We start from the raw sequence: 14255 nt of genomic DNA, 5'->3' as shown, positions 1-14255 counted from the left end.
TGTGACATCCTTTTATATATTTGAACATGGCTATCATATCACCCCTTAACCTCCTCTTCTCCAGGCTAAACATGCCCAGCTCCCTTAGCCGTTCCTCATAAGGCATCGTTTCCAGGCCTTTGACCATTTTGGTTGCCCTCCTCTGGACACGTTCCAGTTTGTCAGTGTCCTTCTTGAACTGTGGTGCCCAGAACTGGACACAGTACTCCAGGTGAGGTCTGACCAGAGCAGAATACAGTGGCACTATTACTTCCCTTGATCTAGATGCTATACTCCTATTGATGCAGCCCAGAATTGCATTGGCTTTTTTAGCTGCCGCGTCACACCGTTGGCTCATGTCAAGTTTGTGGTCAACCAAGACTCCTAGATCCTTTTCACATGTACTGCTCTCAAGCCAGGTGTCACCCATCTTGTATTTGTGCCTCTCATTTTTTTTGCCCAAGTGCAATACTTTACATTTCTCCCTGTTAAAATTCATCTTGTTTGTTTTTGCCCAGTTCTCTAATCTGTCAAGGTCGTTTTGAAGTGTGATCCTGTCCTCTGGGGTGTTAGCCAGTCGGTTAGCTCCGTTCCCTGTCCAAACAATGGACCACACACCTTTAATGGGATCAAGGGCATCTTGTTCTTGACATCTTGACTGGTCACTTTAAGAATAGGATGCTGGACTAGATGGGCCATTGGCCTGATTCATAAGGGCTCATGTTCGCCTCATGAAAAGAGCATGAGGCGAAGGCTTGTGTTTGGATGGGTGTGGGGTCTTCATGTGTGAGATTGAATGGATGGTGGCTCTAGCTTCTTGTGCTTCTGTGACCATGTGAGAAAGCAGGAGTATGTTTTGGGTTGTACCCAACTGAGTTTTAACTTGGAGCGGATGCGCTGAAATTAATGAACATTCTATTTCATTCCACTGGGTCTAAGCTCCGTTGGAGACAACCCTCGTTGGGTTGGCTCTGGCTCCACTCATGGGCTGCCCACTTTTAATGGGGAAGGGAGATCTTGTCCTCGTGGCCACTGTGAGAACAGGATGCTGGACCTGAGGGCCATTGGCCTGATCCAGGGCTCTTGTTATGTAACATCCTGAGCCAGCTCTGTGAGCACTGGGTCACCCTGAAAGACCCATCTCTGTGTGGTCCACCTCCTTTGAGGCCACTCCATGTCACATCTCCAGTTGGTATGTACAATTGTTGTCATTTAGTCGTGTCCGACTCTTTGTGACCCCATGGACCAGAGCACGCCAGGCACTCCTGTCTTCCACTGCCTCCCACAGTTTGGTCAAACTCATGATTGTAGCTTCGAGAACACTGCCCAACCATCTCGCCCTCTGTTGTCCCCTTCTCCTTGTGCCCTCCATCTTTCCCAACATCAGGGTCTTTTCCAGGGAGTCTTCTCTTCTCATGAGGTGGCCAAAGTCTTGGAGCCTCAGCTTCACGATCTGTCCTTCCAGTGAGCACTCAGGGCTGATTTCCTTCAGAATGGAGAGGTTTGATCTTCTTGCAGTCCATGGGACTCTCAAGAGTCTCCTCCAGCACCAGAATTCAAAAGCATCCATTCTTCGGCGATCAGCCTTCTTTATGGTCCAGCTCTCACTTCCATACATCACTCCTGGGAAAACCATAGCTTTAACTATACGGACCTTTGTCGGCAAGGTGATGTCTCTGCTTTTTAAGATGCTAAGCCCCAAACCTCCTCCTCTCTCCTTCGCAGTCCTTTCCACCCAGCCCTGGTGACTGTGGCTCCTCTCCCCATTGTGCCGACTCCTCTCTCTCCCTCCCTCTTCCCACAGATGTGCAACCTGCTCCAGTTCTTCTGCGACCGCGAGCTGCAGCACCGTGTGGAAGCCATCATCGCTTTCTCGGAGCGCTATGTGGACAACCTGCAGACCAACCAGCGCCAGCGCTACAACACCCTCATGCAGGCCTTCACCATGTCCGCCGCAGAGACGGCCCGGCGCACCCGAGAGTTCCGCTCCCCTCCTCAGGAGCAGGTACTGGGGAGGGGGCAATGGGGAGAGCTAGAGGGGGTGGCTAGGCAGGGCTTCGGCCAGTGAAGAGGTAGAACTTCCTGTAATGCCTCTATGTCAAAAGCCGATAATATTCTCACACAGCACTCCAGTGTAGAGTATTGCTTTCCTGTTTCTTTCCTAGAGATCCTCCGTAGTTTGTATTCCTGTGTTCCCTCTCTCATGAAGACATTACGCATCATTAGATAGAGGGAACACAGGAACACAGTAATCTATGATTGATAGGGTGGTACTCAGAGATTATACCGAGTGCACTTAACATTCTTCCAGTCTGCGGTGATAAGGAGAGGATGTATATAGTTAGATAGGAAGGTCATGACATCACTTAGACATTCTGAGCTAGCAGTGCCAGGGTAGCTTAGAAGGGAATGTACAGAATGTACAGAAATACAACCTACACAGGATCTCTAGGAAAGCAACAGGAAAGCAATACTCTACACTCCAGAATATTCTTCTTCTTCATTATTTATTGTATAATACTTTCACTAACCACCTCGCTGAGGAAATCCTGGGTGAGTTTGAAAGCCCTGGTGCTAGCCTCTGATTGATATAGTAGAAGCAATTTGAAATAACAGAAACAAATTAAGTTTCATTTTGGGATTCAGAACTGGGAGCCTGAACAGCCCTGCCCTGCTTGTCTCCACCTGGCTTGGATTGGGGCCTGACAGGCTCCATAAAGAGTGGTGCTGCTGCTGCTGCTGCTTGGCAGAGAAGGCTCCATTATTGTTTTTATTTTTTATCTATGTCATTTTAAATTGCGATTGATATTACAGTGGTATCTCTGGATGCGAACGGGATCCATTCCGGAGCCCCGTTCGCATCCTGAAGGAAACGCAACCCGCGTCCGCACGTCCGGCGATTCGCCGCTTCCGCACATGCGTGTGACGTCATTTTGAACGTCTGCGTGAGCAGCGAAACCTGGAAGTAACGCGCTCCGTTACTCCCGGGTCGCCGCGGAGCGCAACCCGAACATGCTCAACCCAAAGCTACTTCAACCCGAGGTATGACTGTAATGCTGTATTAGATTTCGATTTTATGATTTATGCGGAAATTGTTTTCCGTTTGGTTGGTACTTTTTTATTTGTTTATTGTTTATGACTTTTGTTATGTTGGTAATTATGTAAATCTTGCCATGTTGTAAGCCGCCCTGAGCATTGTTTTTACTATGGAAAGGCGGCATACAAATAAAATGATGAATGATGAATGAATGAAGTCAGTGGCCTACAGTGCAGCACTTGATGTTTTGCTGTTCTGCTAAATTTGTATCGTGAACAACTACAGTGGTGCCTCGCAAGACGAAAAGAATCCGTTCCGCGAGTCTCTTCGTCTTGCAGTTTTTTTCGTCTTGCGAAGCAAGCCCATTAGCGGATTAGCGCTATTAGCGGTTTAGCGGCTATTAGCGGCTATTAAAGGCTTAAGGGATTAGCGGATTAGCTGCTAAAAGGCTATTAGCGGCTATTAAAGGCTTAAGGGATTAGCGGATTAGCTGCTAAAAGGCTATTAGCGGCTTAGATCAGCTGATAAGCGGCTTAGCGATCAGCTGTTAAGCGGCTTAGGGGCTTGGGAAAAAGGGGGGGGAGGGGGAAAAAACCCCAGGAATCGCAAGACATTTTCGTCTTGCGAAGCAAGCCCATAGCAAATTCGTCCTGCGAAGCACCTCCAAAACGGAAAACCCTTTCGTCTAGCGGGTTTTCCGTCTTGCGAGGCATTCGTCTTGCGGGGCACCACTGTATTGGTTTACTGAGAGCAAGGGAAAGATTCTTCTAATGCACAGCCTTTCCCAACCTGATGCCCTCCAGATGTGACGAGCTGTAACTCCTATCAGCCCCAGGCAGTTGCAGTGCAAAACATCTGGAGGGCAGCAGGTTGGGAAAGGCTGGCATAGTACATTCAACAGGAAAGGCCCAGATTCTCTGCTTAGCAGCATTCATCACTTAACTCCAGCATGATGCTAGGCCAGCCTTTCTCAAGCTGTGGGTCCCCAGATGTTGTTGAACTACAGCTCCCATCACCCCTAGCTAGCAAGGCCAGAGCTCAGGGATGATGGGAGTTGTAGTCCAACAACATCTGGGGACCCACAGGTTGAGAACCGCTGTGCTAGGTGCTGTACGGAGCATGGGACAAAAGCTGCCCAGGCTTGCAACCCACATCCATTGCAACCTGTGTCTTCTCTCCTCTGCAGATCAACATGTTGCTGCACTTCAAGAATGGGGCTGACGAGGAGGAGTGCCCAGTACCGGAAGACATCCGGGACGAGCTGCTGGAATTCCATGCTGATTTGCTGTCTCACTGTGGTAAGGAGCACCTCTTCATTGCCCCTACCAGCCCTAAGAACACTGAAAATCACTCTGCACTCTGCTTGATGCAGAGGAGTGCTGGGAAGCACCAGCCGAGGAACCCCCAAGGGAACCCTGGTCTCACAGAACCAGATGAGGTGTGAAGAGGGCAGAGCAGAAGCAGACAAGGCAGCAGAGTCTCAGATTGCTTGGGAAGGACCTGGGCGAAGAGGAGACTTAGGAAGCTGTGGGAAGGCGTGGACCTTCAGTCCTCACAACTGCCATTGGGGCAAGGTCTACTGGAAAGAGTTGCTGTGCTCACTAGGCCTGAGCTGTTTTGTTTCTTGGAATAAAGAGTTGACGTCACTGACAGTTTCTGAGTTATTGCTGACCTGCTCCCGACACCTGCCCTAGCATCAGGACACATTCGCACCATATATTTAAAGCGCTGTGATGCCACTTTAAAGCTTCATGGCTTCCCCCAAGGAATCCTGGGAGTTGTAGTTTCTTAGGGGTGCTGAGAGTTCCATTTCGTAGATGCAAGCCACACCTTCCCCAGCTTATCCCTGTGGTGAACGTGAGCTAGAAGCTTGCACAAACAGAAAGTGTGGGTTGTGAAGTTGTTGCAGATACCAAGGTCCACACTTGCACAGTATGTTCTTTTTTTATATAATTGATTTTTATTCAGTTTCCAATATACATTCCATCCATATTTAACATTCACATCTTACATATACATCTTTTAGACTTCCCTCAGCTTATCTGACAATTTTCCATATTTTCACTACTACTCACATTTCTTAAATTTATATTGCACTTTACCATTCTTGATCTTATCATATCTTTCAAGCAACATTTCAATCAATCTTTTTCACAAAGCTTCTTGAAAGCCAACAAGCGTTAGTTGCTCCTCACATACAATTTTGATATACTCTGTAAATTTATTCCAGTCCTCGGTAAATCTCTGATCGCGTTGGTTCCGAATTTTTCCCGTCAATTTGTCCATCTCTGCATATTCCATCAGCTTCATTCTCCATTCTTCCCTAGTCGGCATTTCTTCCTGTTTCCATTTCTGGGCCATCAAAATTCTTGCTGCTGTCACTGCACACCTAAATAGTATCTGTCAGGGGTTCAGGAGCAGAGTCACAGGAGAGGGAAGAAACGGAGAGCGAGGGGGAGGAGTCGGAAGGAAATGTCAGCGGCGACAGTAGTCCGAGGTCTCTGAGTCTCTCCAGTGACTCGGAGGATTCACAGAAAGGGGCCCCCATGGTCAGGGCAAGGGGGACACCTCGGGAAGAAGGGGCCAGAGGGGACTCAGAGAGTAACAGCTGGAAATCCGGACCAGCTTCCCCCCCAGAGTGCAGTAGGGGGGAGGAGTCCAAGGCATCGGGATCAGGGAGCGCGCAGGCAGAGGGAGAGCGTGAAGCAGGAGTGGCCACACCCTCGTCAGGGAGCGAGGAAACGGTCATCAGGAAAGTTAAACGCGCGCGCGCGCCAAGTTCAAATGTACAGGAGGGCGGCAAGGTGGGCAGCCCGGGTAGGGAGCCAGGTCCTAAAGCACGCCGAAGAGAGGGGGAGGAGTCAGAGGGGTCCAGCTCTGCGTCAGAAGAGTCCAGGAGGGAAGAGACCCCGGGGGGTAGTAAGACCCAGAGGAAGAGAGAGAGAAGGAGGAGGTGGAGTAAGATTAGAGTTTTAAGCTGGTGCACAGGGGGCGGAGATCCAGATAGAGCTTCGCCGGTCTAAAGCTCAGACGTAGAGCTGGGACGCTGAGATTTGTAAATGGAGACTATTCTTCAATAAAGACTTTGATACTGTACTACCGGCTAGCGTTGGTCCTTGGTGAGCTGGGACCCGGAGCCAGCTCTGACAGTAAGCTCTATCTCCATTCTTAAAGTTTTGGCACCAAGAACCTCGCCACGTGAGTTGACGCAGCGAGGGCAGAGGAGGGGTGCTTCAAGAGCTCACAGAACTCAGGCAAGATGACGACGGAAGAGCAGATATCCGCCCTGCAAGAAGCTGTGACACGACTCAGCACGGAGGTAATTGCATCCAGAAAAAGAGAGGAGGAAATGAGTAGCGCCTACCGGGATCTCCAAGTAAGATTGGACGTGATTTCCAAACAGGGGCCACCTGGATCCAAAGCAGAGGGCATTGGATTGGGAAAGAGGGGAGGCAGCCTTGTATCCCATTTTGACGGGAGTTTACAGCAGTACCCCAACTTTAGAGCAGACCTGTTGTTTGCGCTGGATCTGCTTGACAAAGACTTTAGAGATGAAAGAGAGAAAGTGGGGTTTATCCTATCCCATTTGCATGGTGAAGCCAAAACGTGGCTGAGAAATTTATGGAGGGACAATGATCCGGCGCTCCAAGACGCGAAGGCTTTCATTAAAGCTATGGACTCGTGTTTTTTATCAAAGATAGACGTTGATATTGCCAGGAGAGACATACATGGACTTAAGCAAGGCAAAGCCAGCGTGCGTCAGTACCATACGCGTTTCTTCGCACTGGTTCATGCACTGGGATGGGACAAAGCTTCTGCGCCAGTGAGAGATCTCTTTTGGGAGGGCTTGAATACAGAAGTAAAAGCCGAGATTGGAAGGGGGGAGAGGCCAAGGAGCACCCAGGAAGTGGTCCAGAGGGCTCTGGAGATCGGGGTGCATCTGGAGGAACGTCCTTGCAACAGAGAAGAAGGACGTTGGGGAAGGGCACCAGCCAGAGCACCTCCCTTCTATCCCAAAGAAGCAGCGCGTGCGCAGTCCACGCCCTCGCAGGGAGGGGGAGAGGAACCGATGGAGCTCGGAGGTGCCAGGGCTCAGTCAGCTACCAGAGCCCTGACGCCGGGAGCAGTCAAGACGAAGCCTCCTAGAGGGAACAGGAAGTGCTACATCTGCGACAGTGCTCAACACATGGCGAAAGAGTGTCCCCAGAGGCTCCACAAGCACACTGCAGCATCAGCAACAGTGACAGAAGCAACGCAGCAGGGAAACGACAGAGTCTGGCTGGAGGAAGAGGTACTGGGGTCCAGCCAGACAAATCAATGAAACAATCCCCAGGGATTTTGCAGCCCACAGACCCCCTCCCACCCAAACCAGTGGTGCAGCTTACAGCGTCTCTCCAACTGCCCAACGGAAGCACTCTGGAAGTGCCGATCACCATTGACTCCGGCAGCAACGCCGACTTTATAGGACTGGATTTTATTCAGCAGCACAATATACCACTGCTGCCAGCCACACTGCCCCTGAAGGTTGTCACAGTGGATGGCAGGGACTTGCTAGGGGGGCAAGTGGTGCAACAAACGCAACCAATGGTGATGCGGATTGGAAATCACCAAGAGGTCATCAGCTTCAACGTCACCAAACTGTCAGGCACGCCGGTAGTCTTGGGCATGAGTTGGCTGCACAGGCACAGTCCAGCATTGGCGTGGTACCAACGCCAATTGACCTTCGGTTCCTCCTATTGCGCGGAACATTGCATTCTTCGTAGCCAAGAAGAAGGAGGGGAAGACACGCAGCTACAATTGAGCACGCTGCAAGCAGTGCCACGCAAGTACGCAGCGTTTTTGGAGGTTTTCTGCGAGAAGGAAGCAGACAAGCTGCCTCCCCACAGGCCCTATTACTGCCAGATTGACCTCCTGCCAGGGGCGACGCTGCCAGCCGGGAAACTGTATTCCATGTCTGAAGACGAGCTGCAGGAGCTCAAGGAGTTCATAGACCTCAACTTAAAGCGCGGTTTCATCCGGGAGTCGAAAGCAGCAGGGGGCAGTCCTGTATTCTTTGTGAAGAAAAAGGACACGCCCCAAAAAAGACTTGTAGTGGATTTCAGGCTCTTAAATTCAAAGACCAAGCCCACAGCCTTTCCAATGCCCAAAATAGATGACCTGCTTGCAACGGTGAGGAAAGGACGCGTTTTTACAAAGTTGGATCTGAGAGGGGCGTACAACCTGATCCGCATACGGGAGGGGGACGAGTGGAAGACTGCCATGTTCACGCCCCTGGGCACATATGAATATAGAGTTATGCCCTTCGGTTTACAAAATGGCGCCCACTGTTTTCAAGCGTTCATGCATCACGTCCTGGCGGGTCTTCTCTACAAGAAATGCGTCTGCTTCTTGGACGACATCCTGATATTCTCAGAATCTGAGGAGACCCACGAGGGGGACGTCAAGGAGGTTCTGCAGCGACTGCAGGAGCATCGGCTGTACGCAAAGCTGGAGAAGTGCCAGTTCGACAGGAAGGAGGTGGATTTCCTGGGCTACAAGCTGTCGGACAAGGGGCTCGCCATGGACAGCGCCAAGGTTCGCGCGGTGTTGGATTGGAAGAGCCCGCGCAATCGGAAGGAGGTCCAGCGGTTTGTGGGGTTCGCCAACTTTTACCGCAAATTCATCAAGGGGTTCGCGATGCAGACAGCGGCCATTACCGACACGCTCAGCTCCAAGAAGAAGAAGTTCATCTGGACGGAGCAAGCGGAGCAGTCCTTCCAGAACCTCAAGCGTCTCTTCTCGTCCGAAGGGCAGCTACTGCATGTGAATCCCAGCAAACCGCTGAGGGTTGAGACGGACGCCTCAGACAGAGCCGTGGGCGCCGTACTGTTGCAGGAGGACCCGCATGGGGACTGGAGACCGTGTGCCTTCTACTCTAGGAAGCTCAGCAAGTCAGAGCAGAACTACACCATCTGGGACAGGGAGTTGCTGGCCATTCATGCAGCATTCAAGGCGTGGCGGCACTTCCTCATCGGGGCCAAACACACTGTGCAGGTTCGCACGGATCATAAGAACTTGGAGTACTGGCGCACGGCAAGGTTCCTGAACCAGCGGCACATCAGATGGGCGGAGTTCTTTGCGGATTTCGACTTCAGGATAGAATACATCCCAGGCGACAACAACATCATGGCAGATGCACTGTCCAGAAAGCCGCAATACCTCGAAGAAGCGGCGCCAGCAGCGGCCAAGCACATTTTCGCCCAGAAAGCGTGGGCGTGCGCTTCCGCAACCGTGGACCTGGAAGCGGTCCGTCGAGCACTGCAGGAGGACTCCTTCGCTCTAGCCAAGATGGAGGAGGTGCGCAAGGGCACGGTGAAAAACGACGAGTTCCAAATAAGGGACGGATTGCTCATCCGCAGAGGAGCACTCTATGTACCGGGAGATGAGCTCCGCGCGAAAGTACTGCAGCAGTTGCACGACGCGCCAACCGCCGGGCACTTCGGCAAGGAGAAGACGGCGGAACTCGTTGCCAGAGATTTCTGGTGGCCCAAGATGAGGGGGGAAGTCGAGGAGTACGTCTCGAGGTGCGACACTTGCCAAAGGGCCAAGTCAGTGCACAAACCTCCGGCAGGACTGCTCGAACCGCTGCAGACCCCGAGCGAACCGTGGGAGAGGGTGGCACTGGACTTTGTCACGGATTTACCCAGCTCGAGGGGTAAAACGGCAGTGCTAGTGGTGGTGGACATGTTCACTAAAATGGCCCACTTCATTCCGTGCGCGAAGGTGGCCACGGCAGAACAGACCGCCAAACTGTTCATAGACCACGTCTTCAGGGTGCACGGACTGCCACGGTCTATCTTGTCCGACAGGGGGCGCCAGTTCATTTCGAGCTTCTGGCAGAAGCTGATGGGTTTCCTGAACGTCAAGATCAACCTAGCGTCGGCGAGACACCCGCAGACCAACGGACAAGCGGAGCGCGTCAACGCCATCATGCAGCAGTACCTGAGATGCTATGCAAATCAACAGCCGACGACATGGGTGGACTACCTGCCACTCGCTGAGTTCGCTTACAACAACACGAAGCACGTGTCCACAGGGGTGACGCCGTTCTTCGCCAACAACGGGAGGCATCCCAGAACCTTCCCGGGATTAGAGAAACTGGGGGAGGGGGAGCCACAGGCAGCGGAAGTCTTGGCGGCGGAATTGCAGGAAGTCCACGATCAGCTTAGGAGGCAATTAGAGCTTGCAAAGCACGCATACAAACTGCAGGCTGACAAGCACAGGAGGGTTGGTGAAGACATACAGGTGGGAGACTGGGTGTGGTTAGCGGCCCACGCAGTGCCGACCAGATCTTTAGCTAAGAAGAAACTCGGACATAAGCAGCTAGGACCTTACCTAGTTGAGGCACAGATCAATCCGGTGGCCTTCCGGTTGACACTTCCGGAGGGATCCAGAATGCACCCAGTGTTCCATAGGTCGGTGCTCACGCCCTACAAAGCACCTCACCGATTTCAGGCGCAGGGCACGGCACCAGACCCGTATAGGGAGGCCCCCCCAAGGAGGGAGTCGCCAAGAAGAGAACCCATCAACCAGGTCACAGAGATTTTGGACTCGAGATGGGGGGAGGAGGGAGTAGAATATTTTCTCGCAAGGGAAGGTACCCCGGCCAGCGCCAACAGTTGGGTGCCGGACTATGCCCTGGACGAGCCTCTCCTCAAAGAGGAGTTTCATGCCTTGTTCCCACACAGGCCCATGCCAGCCGAGTATTTCGACGACTGGCTTTTCACACCCACGCTTTCTACCAGCACGTTCCAGGGATTCACATCGGACGAAGAACCAGCATTAGAAACACGTTCACCGGAGGGCTCGCCCTCGGGGTTTGCCTCAGACCGCTCGTTTTGGTGGGACAATCGAGGAGAGGAGAGGTGGCTGAGGGGCCCTTGGCAGGGAACGGACCCAGAGGGGAACGAGGGTGAGAGGGACATGGACGTGATGGGGGAGGACGTTGGGTTCGAGCATGGCGGCACGGAGATGGAAGCAGAGGAGAACGAGGTCGGCGAAGACATGGAGGACGAGCCGGATTTCTCTAACTGGATGCACGCCACGGGGGACGAACTGTATCCACCATTCACCCCCACAACGACGGAGCACCCAGCACCCCCGCCGGAGGAAGGGGAGGGGGGAAGGGGGGGCTTCGAGGGGGGGATGGATGTCAGGGGTTCAGGAGCAGAGTCACAGGAGAGGGAAGAAACGGAGAGCGAGGGGGAGGAGTCGGAAGGAAATGTCAGCGGCGACAGTAGTCCGAGGTCTCTGAGTCTCTCCAGTGACTCGGAGGATTCACAGAAAGGGGCCCCCATGGTCAGGGCAAGGGGGACACCTCGGGAAGAAGGGGCCAGAGGGGACTCAGAGAGTAACAGCTGGAAATCCGGACCAGCTTCCCCCCCAGAGTGCAGTAGGGGGGAGGAGTCCAAGGCATCGGGATCAGGGAGCGCGCAGGCAGAGGGAGAGCGTGAAGCAGGAGTGGCCACACCCTCGTCAGGGAGCGAGGAAACGGTCATCAGGAAAGTTAAACGCGCGCGCGCGCCAAGTTCAAATGTACAGGAGGGCGGCAAGGTGGGCAGCCCGGGTAGGGAGCCAGGTCCTAAAGCACGCCGAAGAGAGGGGGAGGAGTCAGAGGGGTCCAGCTCTGCGTCAGAAGAGTCCAGGAGGGAAGAGACCCCGGGGGGTAGTAAGACCCAGAGGAAGAGAGAGAGAAGGAGGAGGTGGAGTAAGATTAGAGTTTTAAGCTGGTGCACAGGGGGCGGAGATCCAGATAGAGCTTCGCCGGTCTAAAGCTCAGACGTAGAGCTGGGATGCTGAGATTTGTAAATGGAGACTATTCTTCAATAAAGACTTTGATACTGTACTACCGGCTAGCGTTGGTCCTTGGTGAGCTGGGACCCGGAGCCAGCTCTGACAGTATCACATCGTGTTTTTTTTATTTCATTCCCTACTATTCCTAATAGAAATGCTTCTGGTTTCTTAATAAAATGCACAGTATGTTCTTGTCCACACAACCTGGCTGGCTTGGGAACCAGACCGGTTTCCCCCATTTTTTGACACTTGAGCTCATTAGCTCTGCACATTCCCCAATAGGTATCCAATCGGAGGGTGAAGAAGAAGAGGAAGAGGAAGACACATCCTTCTACCGGCGGCTGATGGGCTTAGTGGATAAGGTAACGAGCTTCCGCAAGAAGGAGGAAAAAACGGAGGAAGAACAGCCTGCAGAAGAGGAGCCAAAACCCAGTAGGTGCAAGAGTGGAGTTGGGGAAGGGAAGGGGTGATTAAGGGGCTACTTTGCTGAGAGTTATAGGGACGCGGGTTAGACCACAGAGCCTAGGACTTGCCGATCAGAAGGTCGGCGGTTCGAACCCCCGCAACGGGGTGAGCTCCTGTTGCTCAGTCCCTGCTCCTGCCAACCTAGCAGTTCGAAAGCACGTCAAAGTGCAAGTAGATAAATAGGTACCACTCCAGCGGGAAGGTAAACGGTGTTTCCGTGCGCTGCTCTGGTTCACCAGAAGCGGCTTAGTCATGCTGGCCACGACCCGGAAGCTGTATGCCGGCTCCCTCGGCCAATAAAGCGAGATGAGCGCCGCAACCCCAGAGTCGGTCACGACTGGACCTAATGGTCAGGGGTCCCTTTACCTTTACCTTGCTGCGAGTTGAGGATCATGGCCATGAGTCAGGAGGAGGCAAATTTATTTAATGTTCTTAAGAAGTGTCCTTTGCCTGCTTAGTGACCTCCAGATGTTTTGCACTACAGCCTCTTGTAGGCCGTCTAGTACAGGCTTCCTCAACCTTGGCCCTCCAGATGTTTTTGGCCTACAACTCCCATGATCCCCAGCTAGCAGGCCCCAAGGTCAGGGATGATGGGAACTGTAGTCTCAAAACATCTGGAGGGCCGAGGTTGAGGAACCCTGGTCAAGTAGACCTCAGTTCTCCCTCTCCCCAACCATGCAGGCACCCTGCAGGAGCTCATCTCGCACACCATGGTTCACTGGGCCCAAGAGTCTTTCATCCAGAGCCCGGAGCTGGTGAGGGTCATGTTCAGCCTTCTCCATCGGCAGTACGACGGCCTTGGGGAGCTAATCCGTGCCCTCCCCAAGGCCTACACCATCAACGCCAACTCTGTGGAGGACACTATGAGCCTGCTGGAGTGCCTGGGCCAGATCCGTTCACTGCTCATCGTCCAGATGGGGCCTGAGGAGGAGAACCTGATGATACAGAGTATTGGGTATGTGCCACCTTCTCTTCCTGTAGTCTCCTCCTTTATCCCACCCTGAAGCAGTCCCTCCATGCTCCCTGGGTTCCCGGCTCCTGCTCAAAGGGAACTGTTACCTCCAATGAGCTGCAGAAATACATTTCCATATTACTCAGCCATCTTGGTTCATCTTGTCTGGTACTGAGCTCTACGAAGTCTGGGGCAAGGATCCTTCCTTGCTGCCTGAGGCCCCTTCTCGCTTGAGACGCCTGTGTAACATCTGTTCTGTCCATGAGCTATGACACCCCACCCGACTTTTGACTCCTTCCCATTTGCGGGGACAGCATCCCTCTCTGAGTACGCTCCATACATTTAAAGCATCGCTATCATGGCTACTAGCCATTGATAGTCTTCCACATTTTTGTCCTACCCTCTTTTAAAGCCTTCCAGGGTGGTGGCCATTCTCCCAGTCTGAAGCTCTTCCCCTTAAACACTCACTACTCCCACTTGCTCTGTCCCTTGCACCGTGGGCTTGCATTCTCCTGTACTCAGTGCCTTGCATCCTTGTGTCTTCCCCTGGCAGCAACATTATGAACAACAAGGTCTTCTACCAACACCCCAACCTGATGAGGGCTCTGGGCATGCATGAGACCGTCATGGAGGTGATGGTGAATGTGCTCGGAGGAGGAGATTCGAAGGTAAGGAAGCTTGCTCTTGGCTAGCACAGGCCCACGCTTTCAAGGCTGCTCATTGCTGCACCCACCCACCCAACAAATTGATGGAGGAGGTGCTGGTGATGGTGCGGTCTTCAGTGCAGGAGAGCGAGGGGGTCCATAGCTGGATCAAATGCTTTCTGCCATTCTGTGAGGAGGGAAGCATGGTGCTGACCTTGAAAGCCCTAAACGGCCTCGGTTCAGTATACCTGAAGGAGTGTCTCCACCCCCATCATTCTACCTGGACACTGAGATCCAGCGCCGAGGGCCTTCTAGCAGTTCCCTCACTGCGAGAAGCAAAGCTACA

At 52.8% G+C, this 14255-nt stretch overlaps 1 protein-coding gene across 5 annotated transcripts in view; it reads left to right on the top strand.

The window, feature by feature from the left end:
• The window catches only part of RYR1 (ryanodine receptor 1), a 225696-nt gene that overhangs the window by 102913 nt on the left and 108528 nt on the right, over nucleotides 1–14255 (top strand). For all 5 annotated transcript variants that reach the window (XM_083454661.1, XM_083454659.1, XM_083454660.1 and 2 more), the window contains exons 36-40: nucleotides 1784–1984; nucleotides 4203–4314; nucleotides 12131–12280; nucleotides 12995–13268; nucleotides 13819–13933. In XM_083454661.1, coding sequence (XP_083310787.1) covers nucleotides 1784–1984; nucleotides 4203–4314; nucleotides 12131–12280; nucleotides 12995–13268; nucleotides 13819–13933 — 852 coding nt within the window. The remainder of the gene's footprint in view (nucleotides 1–1783; nucleotides 1985–4202; nucleotides 4315–12130; nucleotides 12281–12994; nucleotides 13269–13818; nucleotides 13934–14255) is intronic.

The sequence above is a fragment of the Podarcis tiliguerta genome, assembly GCF_965153285.1.
Source record: "Podarcis tiliguerta genome assembly, chromosome: 8".
Lineage (NCBI taxonomy): Eukaryota > Metazoa > Chordata > Lepidosauria > Squamata > Lacertidae > Podarcis > Podarcis tiliguerta.
This window is presented reverse-complemented; position numbering and strand designations above follow the sequence as displayed.